Source organism: Pituophis catenifer, unplaced genomic scaffold (assembly GCF_029215685.1).
Source record: "Pituophis catenifer annectens isolate HBS135680 unplaced genomic scaffold, rPitCat1.0.hap2 SCAF_1, whole genome shotgun sequence".
NCBI classification, from domain to species: domain Eukaryota; kingdom Metazoa; phylum Chordata; class Lepidosauria; order Squamata; family Colubridae; genus Pituophis; species Pituophis catenifer.
This window is the reverse complement of record NW_027256881.1, coordinates 123,748,583-123,769,558: the sequence shown is the minus strand read 5'-3', so window position 1 is coordinate 123,769,558 and position 20,976 is coordinate 123,748,583. Positions and strand designations below refer to the sequence as shown.

Below are 20,976 nucleotides of genomic sequence, written 5' to 3'. Positions count from 1 at the left end.
GCATGTTGACTATTAGCTAGGACTCTGCATTGCTTTGGATTTTAAATAGTTTACAGACCCAGTTGTGCTGTTGCACGATAAATCTAATAATACAGACACAATTGAGCCCAAAATTTACGTTGCAAAGTGACACATTTGTTGAGTTTTTCCCCATTTTACATTTTTGTTGCTACATTTGTTAAGTGAATTACTGCAGTTGTTAAATTAGTAACACGGTTATTAAGTGAATCTGGTTTCTCCATTGACTTTACTTATCAGAAGGTTGCCACAGTTGATCATATGACCCCTGGACACTGCAACCATCATAAATGTGAGTCAGTTGTCAAGCATCCGAATGTAAATCACATGACCATGGGGATGCTGTGTGAAAAATGGTCATAAATAACTTTTTTCAGTGCCATTGTAACTTGGAACAGTCACTAAGCAAGCTGTTGTAAATCGAGGACTACCTGTATTTCCAAAGATTTAAAATACAAATTGAAATCTTTCAAAATATAGTTGGAGATTTTGTAAAATAATGTATTGGGATATGTTGATTTGTAATTTTGCATTATTTAGTAATACACACTCCAAGAGATAAGTTGGTAATTTTGTTATAGGTTTCTAATTAGAGGACTGGAAACCGAGTGGTGTGAGGGCATGTGAAACAAACAAAATGTTCCCCCCTGCCCTTCCCAGGGGTTTAAAAATCAATAAATAAAGCCACCTGAGCCATAACACCTTTAGAAGGCCAAGGAATATTGATAAAGCTGAGAAGTGAGCATAGGCTCTGGGTGCCAAGCCAGGATGAGATAACACTAATAAATGTAACTTTCAAAGACAGCTATGTTTGAAAATTAGTGTAGTTTTGCCTTTTCAATAAAAAATTAATCCACTCCACCACTAATCTCGCTAAATATGGTAAACTGTTAAATCCAATCATGTTCTGTCAATTATCTTGCAGTAGTGAGTTATGTATCCTAATTTCCAATGAGCTATCTATCCTAATTTACATAGAGGTAGTCCTCATTTAGACTGGTACAATTGATGAAATTTTACCACTAATCCTTACATTTATGACCCCTGCAGGTCTGTAAAGCAAAAGAAAGCTGAAGATAAGCACAATGTCAAAGTTCTGACAGATGCCCTAATTAAATCATGAGCCTCAAGCCAAGCTTCAAAAGCTTTGACCTCACATAATTTACGGCCCAGACTTGACCCTGTTTCCCCCCTTCCCCCCAGGGTGTGTCATCAGTCAAATTCGCCAACAGAGCAATTTTGTGGGTTGTAGAGATCAATCTCCTCCGGCTGCTGTGGGTAACCCTGGGAGACAGCCTTGAGAGAGATGTCTGGAATGTGCTTTTGTTTTTGGCTGCTGTGCTGCTTTGCCGTTTTCCCAACCCCCTTGCCTATGGCAACTCGAGAGCTTTGTGAGTTGACATACAGTCTCATTTAATAGACCACTTTGGGTTTTTTTTTTTTTTTTTTGCTTTAATTTATATGCCGCCCTTCTCCGGAGACTCAGGGTGGCTTACAATGCGTTAAGCAATAGCCTTCATACTTTTGTATATTTATACAAAGTCAGCTTATTGCCCCCACAATCTGGGTCCTCATTTTACTACCTTTGAAAGGATGGAAGGCTAAGTCAACCTTGAGCCTGGTGTGATTTGAACTTGCAGTAATTGCAAGTTTAACAATTAAGTTCCTGGTATCAACTGTTGTAAATAAGGACTACCTGTAACTCTGTAGAGAAGGGTCGTATCTTTACCTACTTTTAGATTTGCATCTGCTGCCTCAGGTATAACAAACAGTTGTGCTTCAAGAGAATTGTGTGATGATCTCTACTTTAACTTTTAAGGAAATTTGAAGCAATCATACATAAAAAGCACCCTATGAAGAGAGAATGAGGAAATTAGAAATAACCAAGAAAAAATTAATATGGGGTAACATTTTTTAAGTCCCTTAAAAGGCTGTCTGACAATACAAGGTTTAGAATAATGCTTTAAACTTAAAGCAAAAAGCAAAACCTTATTAACATTGGGGACAACTTGTGATCAGTGGTAAGACCTTAACTCTGCTTTACCAGTAGAGTTCAGTAATGGAGCCAATAACAGTTATTTCATTTGGGTTTTGCACTGATCAAGATACAGATTTGAAAGCTTTAATGGCTCTTTAAAGGAACAAGGCAAAACACACTGAGAAATTTTTTAATTAATTTATCAAATTTCTGAATAAATTCAACCCGAGTTTGTTCATTTGCTATAATGTATTTATTTTAAAGTATCTGGCTAATTCGTGAAATATTTGGAGCAACTAGTCATAAGGTTTAACTATTAATAAAAGGAATAATTTTCCTAAATTAATTTTTCAAAAACAATCTATCACAGTTAAGCAATATTTGAGTATCTAAAAGATATATGTGGCTATTAATTGGGATACAAGGTGGTTAAATGATTCTGGATTTTCAGTATCATACGTATAAGTAACAATTGGAACAGTTTATTCGCTCCTTTGATAATAGGGTGTCTAGCAAATTAAGTCTTGCCTCAGAAATCGGTTTGATAAAGGTCTTCATTTTTTTTCTTCTGTTCAATAGCATCTAGTTCTCTCAGACTGCTTTGTATAAATTCCTGCAGTTTTCTTGTCAAGGTTCTTCAAGATGTGGTTTGCCATTGTCTCCTAGGGCTGAGAAAAAATGGTCGGCCCAAAACTAACCTTGCTGGCTTTGAATTCAAGCTAGGATTAGAATTCATGGTCTCCCAGTTTCTAGCTTGACACCTTAATTTAATTTTAATTTAATTTAATTTCGAATTTATATACCGCCCTTCTCCCTGAGGACTCAGGGCGGTGTACAGCCAAGATAAAAAACATAGAATACAAATATTAAAACATTTAAAAATATATATAAAATTTGGCCCAAAAATTAAGAATCGCAGACTAATTAAAAGAATTTAAAAATTTTAAAAATTTCTTCTTAAGCCAACCCGGCTTAAGCCAGTGATAGTTAACTTTTTCGGCACCGAGTGCTGAAACCGGAGTGTGCACATGCCAGAGCGCCAGAACCCGGAAGAGATCAGCCAGCCGGTGTGCATGCACTCGGTGGCTAGCTGCTCTTTCAGGTTCTGTTGTGTGCATGCATGCCAGACAGCTGGTCTGGCACGCATGAGCGCTGGACAACTGCTCTCTTTCAGGTTCCGGTACGCCCATACGTGCGCCGGAACCCAGAAGAGAGCAGCTGGCCTGTGTGCATGCATGTGACGGAACCCGGAAAAGCAGCTGGCAACAGTGTGCGCGCCCACAGAGAGGGCTCTGTGTGCCACCTCTGGATCGCGTGCCATAGGTTCACCATCATGGCCTTAAGTGCTACAATGTTTTCATTATATATCTTCAAAAGGATTAAAAGGTACTAAACATGGATGATGTTTGTTTGGTACCAGATCAAGTTCTAAAGATTGAATAGTTTTAACATCTTTTCTGCATCACTTCAGTTTTTTAGAATCACGTTTTTGGCACTCACATATTATTTAGTACATTGTGATCTGATAAATGCAGAATGTTTTGATACCTGTATGGATTTATACAACTCCCTTAACTATAAAAGCATTTTAATGTCTAAATGGGTGCTAATGAGCATCATGTAATACCACAGATTGATATTAGCAAGATATTATCGAGGTGGCGCAATGGTTAGAGTGCAGTACTGCAGACTACTTCAGCTGACTGCTAGCTGCAGTTTAGCAGTTCAAATCTCACTGGCTCAAGATTGACTCAGCCTTCCATCCTTTTGAGGTGGGTAAAATGAGGACCCAGAATGTTGGGAGCAATATGCTGACTCTGTAAACTGCTTAGAGAGGGTTGTAAAAGCACTATGAAGTGGTATATAAGTCTAAGTGCTATTGCTATTATTTTAAGAAAATATATGGTAATTTACTTGTTTCTGTCACTATGCAATGGAGAGCCTCCCATTCCATAAGCCAAAAGTAGTTGCCCAATGTATCCCAACCATCCAATGAGCCCCATCCCAACCTCTACAGGTAGTCCTCGATTTAGAGCCATTCATTTAGTGACATTCAAAGTTACAACGGCACTGAAAAAAAGTGATGACCGTTGCAGCATCTCCATGGTCACATGATCAAAATTCAGACACTTGACAACTGGTTTATATTTATTATGGTTGCACTGTCCTGGGGTCATGTGATTACCTTCTGCAACCTTCTGACAAGGAAAATCATTGGGGAAGCCAGAGTCACTTAACCATAACTTAACCCAGTGATTCAGTTAACAACTGTGGCAAGAAAGGTCGTAAAATGGAGCAAAACTCACTTAACTGTCTTGTTTAGCAACATTCATTTCGGGCTCAATTGTGGTCATAAGTTGAAGACTACCTGTATTTGAGTTCGTCCCACCCCACCTCTTAATGACAAACTATATTCTGAAGGAGAAAAAAACATTTAGGGTTTGCTTTCGCTTTGCCGAGAGCGGAATGGGACAACTTGCCGCAGTCAACTTGCTGCGGAACAACTTGCTACAGACAATTTTATGCGAGACAATTTAACAATTCAGTTTAATTATTTAAAATAAATTAAAAAAATATTTAATTTTTGTCATTTGCATTTCATTCTGTCCCTCCTTTTGCATCCTTTCTTTAATGATTCCATTCCACCATATCTTTGATATTAGTGTAACTCTTGTCCCGTAGCAAGTTATCCTGCAGCAAGGTGGCCATGGGCGAGTTGTCCCGTGGACGAGGCGAGTTGGCCGCGGTGAATTATCAGGGGAAAGGCAAAGTCTATTTAAGTTGGATCATTGGAACATGAATGGGTAAGGTCTACATTCCATCTTCACCCATGGTTTGAGGCTGCATATATACTTGGGCATAGTCAAGATGGCAATCATGTATTACAAACTTTGATTTTGCTATTATTAACAACCCAAAAAAGTAAAATCAGAGTCTTATTCACAAATATAAACGTGTAAGGCTATCATTTAATGTAAAAATTTCAATATAAAAATAGCATGCATGCAGAACCTAGTTATTTAAACCAAGATTTTTTTTTACTATCAATGAACAACTTTGAATATGTCTGTGTTCTTGTCCCATAATGCAACACAATATAATCTGGACCCGTATATATATAGAGTCACCTAGTGACTAGCTAGACTTGTTTAAAGGAAGAAATCTGGTCCGATTTTTCAAAATGAAAAGGGTTATTGTTCATATCCCACCTCATTGCCAACAATGAAAATAGTTACTTAAGCACGAGGAATGGTACATTGTTCAGTACGAAACAGAGGCCAAGTAATCATTGGAAAAAATGTAATTATTTTTAGATTATAATTAAATTAACAGGACATAAGAACCCTGTTTCAAAATACAAGATACAAATTTTTGAACAAGTAAAATCTTTTAAGTATAATGTTTTAGTGTATACAGACATAAAATGTAAATTAATATTCATATAGGAAAAGAATGTTGTAATCAGGCTGGCAGAGTTCCAGCTCTGGTCTTGAATATACGGTAATTATATTCCTGAACTATTAATATTTCAACATTTCTTAGAAAGAGTAATTGGCTGCTGGCAGAAGTTTTGTTACAGAAATACTGTAGGAATAGTTTGTAAACAGAAAACAACATTGTAGAGGCATACTTCATCAGGGAAAAATAAGATTAAAGATTTCTGAATAATATTGTAACATAAGATTTCATTTTTTAAAATACCCTGAACCTAAATATATTAAATGGAGGTACATTAGCATCAGTGGAACAGCAGCGAGATCTGTGCATGTGTACGTGGAGCAAGTCCCATTCATCTGGTGGAATTCAGTATTAGGTAAACAGAGATTAAGACAGGAACTTTACATTCACACAATGTCATCAAAACAGGCACATCATTTAATACCAGAAAAAGAAAAAGGGCCTTAAATAGAAATGCACATTAGATATAAGATGCACTTTAATCTTTTGATAACAAACCCCTTCGTATTTTTCATTAAGAATGTACGAAGGATGTAAATGAATAGAGGATTTTTTTTAAAAAGGAACTTGCTATGTTCTGTTTGGTTGTACCATTTCTCATTTACTTGTCCTGTTATAATTTAGAACATACTGTGTGTCTGACAATAATTGACAAAAATAAAGATGTATAGCAGCATAAACATTACTTTTTGGCACAACACAATAAAAAAAGTTAAGGCCCACAGTATAGAGAAAATTGAAATGTGCCAGTACCATTAGAAAAGAAAATGTTTGAAGTTGTCAAACAACTTGTTTTGTTGCCAGAACCTTCGACTTAGACCTAATTTGTGTTTAGCTACCTGAATCTTTGAAGATGTTTCTGCAGATACACACTGCAGTTAAGTTTCATAAGTCATACAAATATTGCACCACCAACATCGCCAAAATTTATACTGGACTGTTTAAAAAACTGTTAATTTTTGCTTCATTACCATGTTTCCCCGAAAATAAGACCCTGTCTTATATTTTTTTGAACCCTGAAATAAGCGCTTGGCCTTATTGCCATGCGCTCAAAAGCCCAATTGGGCTTATCAGGAGATGTTTTATTTTGGGGGAAACAGGGTATTAAGGCTCTGCCTCTGAGCCACAGGATCTAACAAGTAGAAAAACTATTTTATGAACGAGATATTTAAGCATTTCAGCTCAAATGTTGTTTAAAATGAAACCTACTGTATATATTAATTCATCATTCCTTTCAACTAGAAAGTTGTCTTACTGAATGTCAAATGAATGCATGGTCAATGGTATTATTTCTGACCCACTTGGGATCTCACTATTTGCCATTACGAGTCATTCATTTAAACAGCAGTATTCCCTATTGGTGTAGGTCCATTGTGTTTAACTCTGCTAAAGCACTGATAAAAACACCTCTACAGCCAGTTGTGTTCCTTAAGGACTTCAGTTAAACAACTCGGTCAGACCATTATTTGCAGTTCTAGGGTATGCTGCAGCTGCTGAAAGGGCTTCGGCTTTTCTTGGTCCTTTGTTTGTTTGGCCTAAGGTTGATGACGTCACCTCCGTTAAGCAAGTTGGAATTCTGTCCAGAATGACTTCCACCTGCCGTATTGAAAACACCTGTATAAAATTAAAGCACAAAAGAGAGTTGTACGTATGGCAACTGGCAATCTTTTAACTGTATCAGATCTGTAACTGTACAATTAAAGCAGAGCTGAAAGCCTCAATAAGCCTATTTTAAAAATCAAAGTAAGAAATGCTTTATGGTGAGACTACCATACGCAAGTTCAATATATCTGTAGAAGAGACAGTTCATAACACTATTTTTATCAGGTGCCTATCAAAGAAATAGCAAGCTGCTTTTAACCTCTTCATCAGTATTTTTGCCATTAGTTAGTGGAAATTACATCATTCTAAAATTCTGATAATATCAATGGAAAGTGAACTAAACCGAACTGAAAATGGTTAGCTTTAATTTATAAGTTATTAGGTGGCTTTGATACTGTGGCCAAAAACTAGTTTTACAAAAGTAAAATAGCTGTCTGCTTGCAGCACGCAACTGTATACATACCAATTCTGTTACTGCTTGTGTGTACAACTTCTGGATCTTCCATTATTCGTTGCTTAAGTTTTTGAAGGTACTTCTCAGCCAAATATCTAAAAACTGTAGCATACAAAATATCAAGGCCTTTGGAAAATATGTATTTTTTATTAGTAAAGCCTACAGTTTCCTTATAAACTGAAAGTTATTTAATATGTTAAAAGTGGCAACAACAGTCTTCCTTATATAGGCTAGTAATGAATAAACACACACACACACACACACACATACACAGGTTGTTAAACGCACACAAGCTGTTAAGTTCAAGACAGAAAAATCTCTGTGATGAATACTGTTAGTAATTATATTGTTCATAGAATATTAATTATACAGCGGCAAAACCTGCATTTTGAATAGAACTTTGTTTCATTCATTATAATTATCTTATTTCCAGGTTGCAAACTTCAGTTCTCCAAATATTTTGGAGCAATCACTCTCAGCCCCTGCCAGTCTTACCCAGTCGAGAAAAACTGAAAATAGCTCTCCAGGAATTAAGCTTTTTCTAGCTTTTTCTTCAGCTTTGGAGTTTAAATTCAGCTTGTCATAAACAAATTGTTCATCTGTAATTCAATCTCAAAATTTTTTATCTATGGAAGTACAAAGTTGATGATTCAAGGACATTTTGTTCCCTCTCTAAAACATACCATTCCGGGAGCAACTGGGTAGTTTCTGAAAGCAAATTACATGATTTGGAGGTGGTTTGAGACAGCATTTCCAGGTCAAGAATTTGGAACTGCCAATCCACCCCCAGAAGGGCATTCTTTAATGGAAAGTAGAATATTTTACATTTTCAAATAACATAATTTTTCATTTTGTTCTGTGGCTAAGAGCAAGTTTGGTGTAGTAGTTAAAGCACCAGGCTAGAAACCAGAGACTGTGAGTTCTAGTTCCGCTTTAGGCCCAAAGCCAGCAGCTGACTTTGGGCCAGTCACCTTCGCTCAGTTCCATGAAGAAGGCAATGGCAAATCACTTCCAAAAATGCTACCAAGAAAACTGCAGGGACTTGTCCAGGTACTTGCCAGAAGTCAAGACTGACTTGAAGGCACCCAAATACACAAACTTTTGTACCTACACAAAGTATACAGTCAAGGAACATATAAAACTTGAATTGGATTATAAACACAAATCCTACCCTCCATATGCAATTGCACAGACACCATAAAGAGTTCCAGATGAAATCTAGTTGTCATAGAACTATATATTTTTTATTTTTTAAACCAAATTTTGAGCCAGTCATTTTCTTAGCCCAACCTACCTCACAGGGTTGTTGTGGGAAAAATAGAACATAGGAGTATTAGGTATGTTCACAGCTTTGAGCTGATTGACATACATAAATACATATATAAATAAGTGGGATAAAAATATAATAATAATAATAATAACAACAACCACAACAACAATGCCTATCCAGAGTCCTTGAGAAGTAAGCAACAGGTGGATGAAAAAAATCATACACAGTCTAAACATCTGGCTGATCTGCAATTAACAAATAATAATAATGTATCTCAAGATTGCAGCACTTCAGACTATCAACAAAAACTAAACTACCTCAAAGTTCGTCCATTTAAAAGAGGTTCTCTGAACTTAGAAAATCGGATTCTAGAGGCAAGTACTGAAAGAGACTTGTTGCTTCAATGAGAACCTGGAATTATGCTACCGTAGCGCTTGAAAAAAAAAACTTAACCTAACCAAAACATTAAAAAGTCTATCTTACCTTCTGTTACATTTAAGTCTTCCTTTACAGATGCCCGGTAAAATCTTAATTTTAGTTTTTTTGCAAGTGCCTCTGCTTCTTCACTGTTTATTGGAAAGGAAAGCCTTGTTTTAGACATCAATTATTTTTCAGTAAAATAGAATGCATTAATGCAAACTGAACTGAGTTGATAATCTTCATTAGAGTAGATTTAAAAGGGCAGTTAAAAGATTCTTTTAGTAAAAAGATGAGAGAAAATATTAACATTGATTTAAAATGTTGCCTGCTGAAAGTTATAAAGAAAAAAACCCACAGTATTTGCTGTAAATATTAGTTTTTCATAATTTTAAATTGGTGAACCGATCAAAACTTGCTCATTGGGCAGTGAAAGTATGTGGTAAATAAATAAATATGAATTACATAAAAATAAAGCATCCATTGATATTCAAATATATATCAATTCCTGACTACACCAATGAATGAGTGTTGATAAAAAAAACTGATTCTGCACTTGTGAGAAAACACAAGGACTTAAGAAAAATTGGACTTACAATAAAGTCATATATCTTGCTTTTGCAAAAAGCAAGTCCTACGACATCCTCCTATTGCACTGTTCTTAAAATACTGCATTTGAAACTAAATTCTTTGATTTTTGCAACATTAGAGCCAAACTATTTCCTGGAGTGCCAGATCCACGCTCAAGATATGCCAATCAGTTTTGTTCATATCGTGAAAAATCAATAGTGCAGAAAAGTGCAGGGAGGGCTTTTGTGAGCTCATATGATTTGATGCAGGATGCCTTTTGATGTCTTTCCTTTGTATTCTTTCATTAAGACCTCCCATAGTGTTTACTTTTGGTTCTTGCAGTATTTCTTGGCAAGAATTATATTTACAAGTAGATCACCTGTTTTGTTTGGCTGTTAACTTACGGTAACTTGACTTTTTAAATGTCTTGGAAAGGGTGGGGAGAGTTGCTACTGAATAGCATACAGATTAAGAATTGTCTACCTGCATATATAGGTATTCTGTAATAATGGTTTAACATGTACAGTATGTACATGTCTCTAACCTTAAAGATTCTAATTATCGTATTTTTTAGAGTATAAGACACTCTGGAGTATAAGACGCACCTTATTTTGGGAGGAAGAAAATCAGGAAAAAAAAATCTGCTTGAGAGGCTCTCCGTTTGAGAGGCTGCATTTGGAGCCTCCAAAAGCTCCAAAAGGGTGGGGGCCAGCGCTACATTCGGTGTATAAGACACATCCAAATTTTCACCCTCTTTTAGAGGGGGGAAACGTGTGTCTTATACTCTGAAAAATACGGTACCTCCATTTAGAGTTGACAAAAGTGTCTAAGAAAAGGGTCAAAAATATGGCTGGCCTTCTCTCCCTCAGGTTGGCTGCTCTACGTTTTGTCTGGTAGAATGGGGTTTTCTTCTGTTTCTCTTTGGGCTCTGCAGTAGGTAGTTTTGTTCCACAGTGGTCCTCAGACCTTCTCCATGTTGGGTCCTTGCTGGGTCCTCAGATCCTTTCACTCACAAATCTTACCTAGGCAAGCCCTTCTTGAATCAGCAACTCTTCCACAGTGCATTTTTCTCCAGTCCATCTGAGGTAAATCAGCCAATGCTACTCTTTAGAAGAACAATCACTCTTCAATAACTCAAACCTTATCTACATCATCACCCACCAACTTGCATACCTCCTCCAGTTTTCTTCCACCCAAATATGATTCCCTTCCTAGAAGCTTGGTTTTTTAAAAAAGTCTCTACTTTCTTTGCCTATCAGCTGCCCCACTTTTGATCCTATAGAAAAATCTTCCTATGGGAATCTGAGTTATCTCTTACTCTCAGGTTCTACTGTATATAGCAATTAAAATAAAGCAAGGTGTTCATTTAGATGCTTGTAGGGATAGATCAGACTCACATGAAGCATGGGCTACAAGGGGTACATTTGGAGTATAAGATGCACCCAGATTTTCACCCTCTTTTTTGGGGGGGGGGAAAGGTGTGTCGTATACTCCGAAAAATATGGTATATGTCTCTTCTTAATATGAACTTTTATCTTTACCCAGATTTATCTTAAAACATTATTTGCAGCATAGCAATAAAACACGCCTGTTATCTAGTATGTAGTTTGTTCATACAAGTATCAAGGTGAATGTCTTTTTAAATTTATCAAGTATGCGTAAAAGATTTGTTTATTAGAATTTAATGAAAGCACCTACTTTTTTATACAAGAATAATCCAGGAGGTCAATCTTATTCTGAACAAGAACTGTGGGAATTTCTCCGACTTCAGATACAACTTTCTCTCTCCAGGTAGGAATTGCTTCAAAAGATTCCCTATCAACGGTTGAAAACACAAGCACACAAGCCTGGGCTCCTAAAACAATAATAAGAGAAAGAAATTTAATGCTCAGTGAAAGTTTCCCAAAAAATGGATAAATAATAAATAACCAGATAAATATGCTGGATAAATGCATTGATTTATGGAACTGATAAGGCATTATGACTCAAAAAAGTGTCCAGTGATCAGTATACAACAGAAAAATAACCAAAAGAACAACATAACCTTAAAACGTAACATATACTGGTAAATTTGAAATACAAAATATCAATTAAACACAATAACAACATTAACCAAGAGGGGGCTCCCCTCAACTGGACCTGAGTGCCTGGGGGATGCCTTGGAAAAAAGCCAGGTCTTTCTAAAGCCTAGCAGAGTTGGGGGCTGTCATATCTTGTTGAGTGGAGGGAAATCTTTCAAGAATACAAGGGCAGCCTCTGAAAAGGCACGCTTCCTAAGTCCCTTGGGATGGCAAAGATTAAAGAGAGAACCTGGAGCAGGCCCACTCTATTGGAGTGTGTGAGGTGGGCAAATTATTATACAATTTAAGACACATTTATATAAGGTTGACTGCTCCCCCTTCTTTTGCAAATCCTCTGTGACTACAGCTGCAGTGTAGTTGCTGACTATCTTAAGGCAGTAAATCCACAAATGTAAAATAGCCATAACAAAATAACTCATAGTTAAGTAAAAAAGAAAGAAATGGAAAAGGAAAACTGGTGTCCCCAAAAAATGGGGGCAGGTATGGAAATCATGTGACATGTCCCAATTTTGTTTCTATTAGTATCCCAATCATTGTGGCCAATAAATTTAATTGCTTTGAATGGGACCTCCAGCCACTAAAAGTTTGCTCTTACTTATTAAGCAATAAAAAGAGCATTTTAAAAATTAGTTTTACAAATAGACGAACTAATAAATAGAGAAAGGCCACTCGCCTTATAAAACTCCCTGTGCTGAGGGAGATGAGTCTACAAACATGAAATATCAATCAATCAATCAATCAATCAATCAATCAATCAATCAATCCTGGTTCTTAGGATCAATCCTTAATTTGTTTATACTACCACTTCCATGTAAGGAACCCCTTCTAGGAGATAGATACTTCAAGATTAACAATAAAACCTTAGTGCTTAGTATTATATGAGTTGGCCCTCCATTACATTTGATCCAGCTGCCCAACAGAATGAAAGGTAACCTGATATTCTGAAGGATTCTAATTGTATTCTGAGCAGCTTCTCTTGTACTGTGATCAGTAAGAAACCTGTGTACTTAATATCGCCCAATTTCCTACACCTTAATTCAGACTCTTTGCAGAGTTAGAATCCCTTCTGCAAAATCACACTTGAAGGGTATGCTAATATATTCCTGATCTCTAATTTAGTTGGAAGGGCAATTATTAAAATAGCTTTGAATTGACTTTGTAAAATAAAGCTTAATTTGATTAAGGAATTCTATTTTAAAAGCATAAGAATTTATTTAAATCTGAGAAGAAAGACATTATAACAGTAATGGAAACGTTTAATGTCTATAAAAAGGTAGCTAGGTTATGTATTACACAAGGATAGGCCATCTGTGGCATTCCAGACATTGCTGATTCCCAGTAACCCCAGGATACATGGCCAGTACTAAGAAATGCTCCTTTACATGTAAAGAGTATCAAGTTACACTTCTGAGTCTTTGGATTATTTAGCAGTTCATAATCATCCTACATTTCAGAGGGAAAAGTTCAAACTGATTTTCATCAAAATAATGATTTGAAAAATTGAGATTAATCTATATTAGCTAATAATTTATCAGTGCAATCCTACATATAACCACTCAGAAGTAAGTTCCGTTATATCTCTCAGATAAGTAGATGTAAGACTGTATCCTAAATCTATTTTCAAGAGGTAACAAAAAAACCTAACTTTCAATATCCCTAAAATGGAATCACTATACTGTTTATGAATCACCGCTCAGAGTCCCTATGCGAGGGAGATGGGCAGTTTTTAAATTTGATAAATTAATAAATAAAGTTATATTTGGACTGTGGCAAGATTTGGAACCAATATCAAACATATGATTTTGGTAGTCATCACATGTGGGACTGACGCTAGATATTGAAGAAAAGCGAAAGATTTGTATGAATGACTCAAGGAGGGTTGCAGTGAAAGTGGTAAATAAGTTAAAGCTACTGGAATCTGGTACAAGCTTGCTGTGGGAAATACAGAAATAACTTGAGGACTAGGAATATAAGTGCCAGGAGTTGAAATTAGCCAGAGGCAGAACAGAAGAGGATGAAGGGATGAGATGGGATGGGATGGGATGGGATGGGATGATGAGGTTTTTATCAGACAGCAGAGAGCGTATGAAGAAATCTCAATAGAGTTGTGAAAAAAAATGAATCTCAGTTTAGAAAAGTGTATAAGAAGTTGTGAGTGCAAGCACAGACATGCAGATTTAGTTTGATGTAAACAAGGTCTAACCGATAGAGAGGAAATGTGAAAAAAATGTTTAGGACAAAGAAAAGAACGTGGGAAGCAACATGAAGAAATAAAAAAGAGGCAGAGATTTAAAAGGAGACCATAGGCTAGTAAAGTTTACAATCATCCTATATTTCAGAGGAAAAAGTTCAAACTGCTTCAAAAACATTTCAAAATGTTACTTGTGAATCAAGCATGTTACTTGAGACATAGAGAAGCTGAGCGATCTCATTCCTAGTGAGTTCAATAGTTACTGTCATGTAAAGTTATTCTTGACTGTGTGTAGATATATATGGTTACTCTTTCATGCAAATGGCAAAACACAGTTTTGGCCAGTTTTTGGCTCTGAACTCAGGAAAGGAAGAGTGTTTTTTGTCTATTTATTACTAGAAGAGACTTGGGACTTGTTGGATTTAGTGGATGGAAGAAGCATCCCTCAGATTAGAGCCTCCTGCTGGTGGAAGAGTCATCCAGGTCTCTGGTTAAAGAACTAGAAATGAAATTGCTGGGGCTTGTTATGATTATTACCATGTTTTCCCGAAAATAAGACACTGTCTTATATTTTTTTGAACCCTGAAATAAGCGCTTGGCCTTATTGCCATGCGCTCAAAAGCCCAATTGGGCTTATTATCAGGGGATGTCTTATTTTGGGGAAAACAGGGTATTATTTAAAAATCATGTTACTAGGATTTAAATTTACCACAAACCAGAGTCTTTACATTAACAGGGTTTTATTCTTACCTCTATAATAAGCTTTAGTAATTGCATCAAATTCTTCTTGACCCGCTGTATCCCATAGCATTAACCGGACATCTTCATCATTGACTCTAAAAATATAATATATTCTTATCAATAAGCATATTAAAAGAACAAGCAACTTGTAACCTAAAAAAAGTACTTAGCAAAATGGCTTTCAGTAATCCCATTGTTTTTCAAGCAGACTTAAATTTCCACTGATATGGACTCATGCATGCCAGAGTATCTCATTTTTCCAATTCTTTTAGCTACAGACATACTGTTTCTGAAGGGTATGACACAAAAGACTGCATTAATTGAGAAACAACTGGCAAAGAATTAGGAGGACTAAATATACTACGGTAGTAGGAGTGGGTTTGGAGGCAAATTACTTGGAACCTAACTCCAAAACTGAAACTTGTTTAACTGTATCTAAGTAGACCATGTCCTTTTCTTTCTCTCTGCTTTGAGAGAAAATAAAACTACGCTGTGAACTGAAATAAATTAGACATTTTAAAAAAAAATTCCATTTATTTATATTGGACTCTTTATGTTCTATACAAATCACTGTCATTCAGTGTTATAAATGTTTATAACTCTGTCACATTTATAATATTGCAACTCCATCTTGCCACTACTGGTAAAATAGCTTTTTTTCCTTCTAACAGACTATAAGCAATGTTGGATTTATTATTCAGATTAGTAATTCTGGAACTTCTGCAGACAGACTGCAAAATACAGTTAATATAGATACCTCATGTTCTCATTTATGCAAAAGGCTTTTTCCGAAAAGCACTTATAAATATACCGAATTCAGTTCTAAAATTGAGTAAATAATAATGCTCCCATCTGCTAGATACGTACTGCATTTCTCTTTCCAAGAAATCGACTCCAATTGTTTTTTTATAGTCTTTTGTAAAAATTCCTTTGCAATATCTCTGGATCATACTAGATTTCCCAACAGCTCCATTTCCAACCACAACCACCTTGATGGCCACCTCCAAATCTTCTTCCAGCATTTTGCCCAGTCAGAAAGTTGTAATTTGTTTCTCAATCTAGTAAAGATCTCTGAATTCTCTACCTGAAAAAAAGGGAAGAGAATAATAATAGTTTCTTTCATTACAAAAGTAAAAATACAATTTTGACTTCTAATTCTCTCATGGGTTTACAATAAGTCTGTGGAGCTTCAATATTAAACTGAAACATCTAAACCAATTAAATTATCTCTGTGGTGGATGGGGAGTAAGTCATGAGGATATTTCATAAAAAGTTACCAGATCACGTTCATGCCACGGTTAGGAGAATGAAAAGAGCAACCCAAAGAAACAGTTGTGTATATATATTCATTATAAGCTCAGTTGAAGCCAATGGGTGTTGCTATTGAATAAACAAGGATTATATTGCATGCTAATGCTTCACTGTCTTCTCTTGTCTGTTCTATTAATCTTATGCCCATTATAACTATTATCAACTTTGTCCATGTTAACCGCTATATCTATAATAATTATGTATAATTTTGGATTTGTATAAATCCAAAGAATTTACTACCAACATTCACATATATATACCACCTTTGCATACTATACTTTGTATCACATTACAACACATTCCTATCTGTATGGATCCACACTTTAACTTTAGTAAGACTTTTCCCCCCAGGATCTTCATATATAGAATGTATTGCACAACAGTGTTAATGTAGTATATACATTCGTCTCAATTCTTTGCTATTAGCATATATTATGCAATAACTTAGACAAACTTAGATATATCACAGAGAAACAAAGATAGTATTAATTTAAAATTATTAGATGAGGCTCACAAATACATGTCACCATCTTACGAGAAATTAATTTATTTTTATATTACTAAGATGTTTACAGCAAGTATTTTGTAAACCAGCCTAGCTTTAAAGTGTTCTTTTAAAATAAAAGTTGTAGGATTAGTTCTGGTAAAATAGACAGACTGCCTTATATGTGTGTGTGTGCGTGTGTGTGTGTGTGTGTGTGCGTGTGTGTGTGTGTACATACACACACATACACTCATATATATTTTAGGGGCAAGATCTATGGTTTCTAAGTATGGACTGGGGATACAATGGCAGAATATGAAGCAGGCATTTGCAGATATGAAAAGAGTCAAACAGCACTGATATTGTTCCCTAATTTGGTAATGAAATGTCTGCAAGAAAACAATCAAGCTCAGAAAGCACCAAGGTTACCACAGAGTCAAAACTATCTATATTTTCCTGAATTGAGGAAAGAGAGATATATCAACAGTCTATACTGAGTATCCGAAATTGACTATTGCCAATGAGGAGGAGCATATACTGGATATGCCGTACTGATATGCTGAAATAACCAGGACCAATTTTAACAGGCATAAGGGCACGATAACTCACTACTGTCAGCATCAAAATGACCTTCCCACCATTACAATTCCAATATAAATGGTAACAACAAAAATTTAAATTGCAAGAAACTTTGTTTTGGACAGCTTTACAACAAGCATTATTACATAAATGTTGGGTCCTCCACCTTATGGATAGGTAGATCTATCTATGTATGTGTTTTCTTCTATACTGTGTAACAGTACTGCAGAAAAAAATGAGTTAAAGAACTGAAGCAAAATAAAATTTTAATGGACTCAGCAAGTCTCCACAATTTAAAACAAGGGTTACAGTTATAGGTAGTCCTGGATTTAATGACCACAACTGAGTCCAAAATTTCTGTTGCTAAGGCAGTTAGGTGAGTTGCATCTCATTTTATGACCTTTTTGTCACAGTTATTAAGTGAATCATGGAGTTATTAAGTGGATCTGGCTCCCCCATTGCCTTTGTTGGTCAGAAGTCAGCTAGGAGTTTGCAAATAGTGATCACATGAGCCCAGGGCACTCCAACTGTAACTGTCATAAGTACATGCCAGTTGCCAGGTGCTCTAATTCTGATCATGTGACCATGGGGAAACTGCAAGGGTCATAAGTGTAAGTACCGGTCATGAGTCACTTTTTTCACTGCCATTATAATTTCGGACAATCACTAAACAAATGGCTGTAAATCAAGGACTACCCGTATCATTTTGATAAGTGTTTTGCATTTCATGCTTACATTTTACAAATGAGAACAGTGCCTGCCAAAGTTTAAACATTTTCCAGGCACTCCCAAGTTCTATAATAGTGGTTTTTTTTTTCTTAAAATACATCTAGGATTACTTCAGATGTCTGTCCACACTAACCGCCTTCTCTCTATGGATTTATCCTCATTCCATTCATTATGATTTGTAGTCTTTTTTCCTTCCCTGCCCTTTGCAGCATTCTTCACCTTTAATCCCATGAATCAAGTGTGCGCTTCTGTATCATTGCAGCAACTGGAAAATAGCTCCTTCTCATATAACCCTTTTTTTCTGTTCTGGAAAAGATTCTTTTATGCTACAGTATTTCTTCCTCCTACTCATTAAGAAAGCCGTATTAAAGGTTTGACTTAGTAAATCTTGCTCATAAATCTTCAACAGCATTTCCCCTTTATATTTATTGAGTAGGTGATAGGGTTGCCAGGTCTGCTTCCAAAAAATAGCGGACAAGCGGGGGGGGGGGTGTTAAGTAGTAAAAAAATAAAAAAAAAATACAATTAAATGATATATTTTCTTACAAACATTTTAACATGTATTAAAATAATCACTTCAAAACTTTACTTAAAATTTAAAACATCAAATATAATAATATGTAAAATATTAAATTACATTTTAATTTCATCATAAAGCTTTTGAATAAAAAAATGTCTACTATTTTGTGAAAAAAAATAGTGAACATAATGTGAAAAAAGCAGACTGTCCGCTCAAATAGTGGACACCTGGCAACATTAGTAGGTGAATCCAACCAAAATGTTTTTAACCTCTTCCATATAGAAAGTTTTCCATTATACCAAAAATTTCAAAGATTGGTATACGGATGGTCCTTGCTTACTGACCAATTATTCAGCTTCAGCACTTGAACTAGTGATAGTTACAACTGTCCTTCAAGTTCTGACCATAGCAGCATCCCACAATCGTGATTGTGATTTGAAGCCTTCCCTGCTGGCCTCCAACAAGCAAAGTCAATGGGGAAACTGGCAAGAATTCAGAAGTTGCAATTACATGAACTCCTCCCTTTACAATCTATGCACTCCACACTTAATAACGGTAACTGAGGACTGCCGTTGCAAAATATTTCAAGTTTCAGCAGATTTCCAAAGAGTCTTAATAAACTTATGTTTTAAACTTATGTTTTAAACTTAAACTTATGTTTTATTTGCACTGAATTAGTACCTGAGAAACACTGGGCCAATTAGTTCTATCTTGGTAACCGTGTAGTAGAATACATGGTGTACAATATAAATGGGTAGACCATGACATCCTCCTCCAAGAAATACCTTTATTGTAGCAATTATTACATAACATTTGTGGTACAGAACTATAGAAAAAAAGCAATTATTTCACCACTTGCAATCACAGAAAATAAATGGTGAACCATTCTGTACATTTCAGTTTGCCTCTAAATCTCCGCATAAACCCTTACATGCTGCTATGTGTGTAGTAAATCATACCTCTCAAGATAAGAGAAAACAATCCCTATCACAACAAAGATATACATGCGTCTCATCATATGGGCAACCTTTCCCAGCACATTTGAAAGCCACAAAACAGGGAAAGGTTCAGATCCTTTACTATAAAAATTGTAAACTTACACATCTACTAAATGATTCCCCACCCCCACCCGCAAATCAAGCATTCCCTCCCCAAAATTTCAGCAATGCAGAAAATCAAAATTAATTAAAAACACAGCACGGGAATTTTGGTGAACAACCAGAAAGAAGATCACAAAAAGTAGACAGAAGAAGAAGAATAAACAAGCCCAGCCCCCAGTCTCAGAATCTGGGCGGGGGATTTTGGACCAGTCTCAGCCCAGAGTTTTCTTCTTCTGTGGGGGAAAAGGACAGGAGTTCCCTCTGGGTATCCCCCGTCGGAAAGGGCGGGATGCAAATCTAAGAAACGCAGCAACTAATGTCCGCAGCCTCTCTATGCTAAATGTAACGATCTCCAAATAGGAGTTCGTAGATCGGGCAAGCCAGAGGAACTCCTCTGTTAGGGATCAAAGCCAGAGAGAAATCTTGCTGCTGTGATCGCGCAAAAGGGAGCGCGGGCGTGGAGAAGTCCGGGGAACCCAGTTCCCAACCAGAGATTCCACAACCCAATCCGAGGGGCGCAGCATCTTCGCCGCCTCCACCCTAGCACCACACAGAAACCCTTATGTGTTTGTGTGTGTGTGTGTGTTGTGTGTGTGCAGCACCACGTAGCCCAGCTCGTCCGCCCAGGCCGATCCCTGCACGTCCTGCCATCCCCCAGCCCGAGGATCCTCCCCGCGCGCCCGATCCCAGACGCAGCGCCCACGAACCCGGGGCGGTCTCCGGCCGGCTCCCCACGAAATCGGCGCGCGGAAAAAGAATGAGCGTCCCCCCCCACAGGGTTAGGAGAAGCCCGCCGGTCCCGCCAGCCCAACCCGGACGCGCATCGCCCGCTCTTCCCGCGGGACACTCACACGGCCGGAAACGCCGTCAGGGCCGCGGCGGGACTCGCTCGGGAAAGCGCCCTTCTCCGCCGCGTCTGTTTTCCCGAATGGGGACAGACGCTTCTCCAGCCAGCCTCGCCTGCCGCCCTCCGCCTCCGCCGCCTCGCCTCAGCGGGGGCGGGACCAGCCTCCCTGGCCGGGTTAGAAGTCTGGGGGAGGAGGAGGAGGAGGAGGTGGAGGACGGAGGAAGAGCTTCCCGCTTTGGAAGGCCTGCAGGATCTCGCCGGCTTTGCCTTCCTTGCGGTGGCACGAAGCGGCTGAACCTCCCGAAGGTAAAAGCAAAGGGAGCCCTTGAGATGCCTTGTCGGTCCTCGATGTAAACTCCGAGCTACCTTCTGAAAGCGCTTGGCGGGGAGTGAAGTTCCCTGATTTTGGTAGACTTGCGAGTTGACGAGCTCAGAAGCCCCGAGTAGTTTAGCAAACAAAACTGATGGTCATTTTGGGGAACCTCTCTGGATACTTAATGGCTCGAAGCTACTTGTGATGTTAATCAAGGGAATCTCCTCATACAGCAAATATGGTTGGCTTCATGTGTGTGTGTGTGTAATACACATGCATACATATGTATGTATATGCATATACACATGTATA

At 37.2% G+C, this 20,976-nt stretch overlaps 1 protein-coding gene across 2 annotated transcripts; it reads right to left on the bottom strand.

Moving 5' to 3' along the window:
* Positions 1–4,947: 4,947 nt before the first annotated feature.
* RAB23 (RAB23, member RAS oncogene family) lies at positions 4,948–20,422 on the bottom strand. 2 transcript variants are annotated; one of them, XM_070932924.1, is made up of 7 exons: positions 20,356–20,422; positions 15,649–15,865; positions 14,791–14,876; positions 11,467–11,623; positions 9,265–9,347; positions 7,521–7,613; positions 4,948–7,069 (listed from the first exon to the last, which is right to left on the bottom strand). In XM_070932924.1, the coding sequence occupies exons 2-7, from the start codon at positions 15,801–15,803 to the stop codon at positions 6,930–6,932; spliced, it is 714 nt and encodes a 237-aa protein (XP_070789025.1). In that variant the 5' UTR covers positions 15,804–15,865; positions 20,356–20,422; the 3' UTR covers positions 4,948–6,929. The 2 variants fall into 2 exon arrangements, with proteins under 2 accessions (XP_070789025.1, XP_070789026.1); XM_070932925.1 differs by having other exon boundaries at positions 15,649–15,861; positions 20,356–20,417.
* Positions 20,423–20,976: the final 554 nt, after the last annotated feature.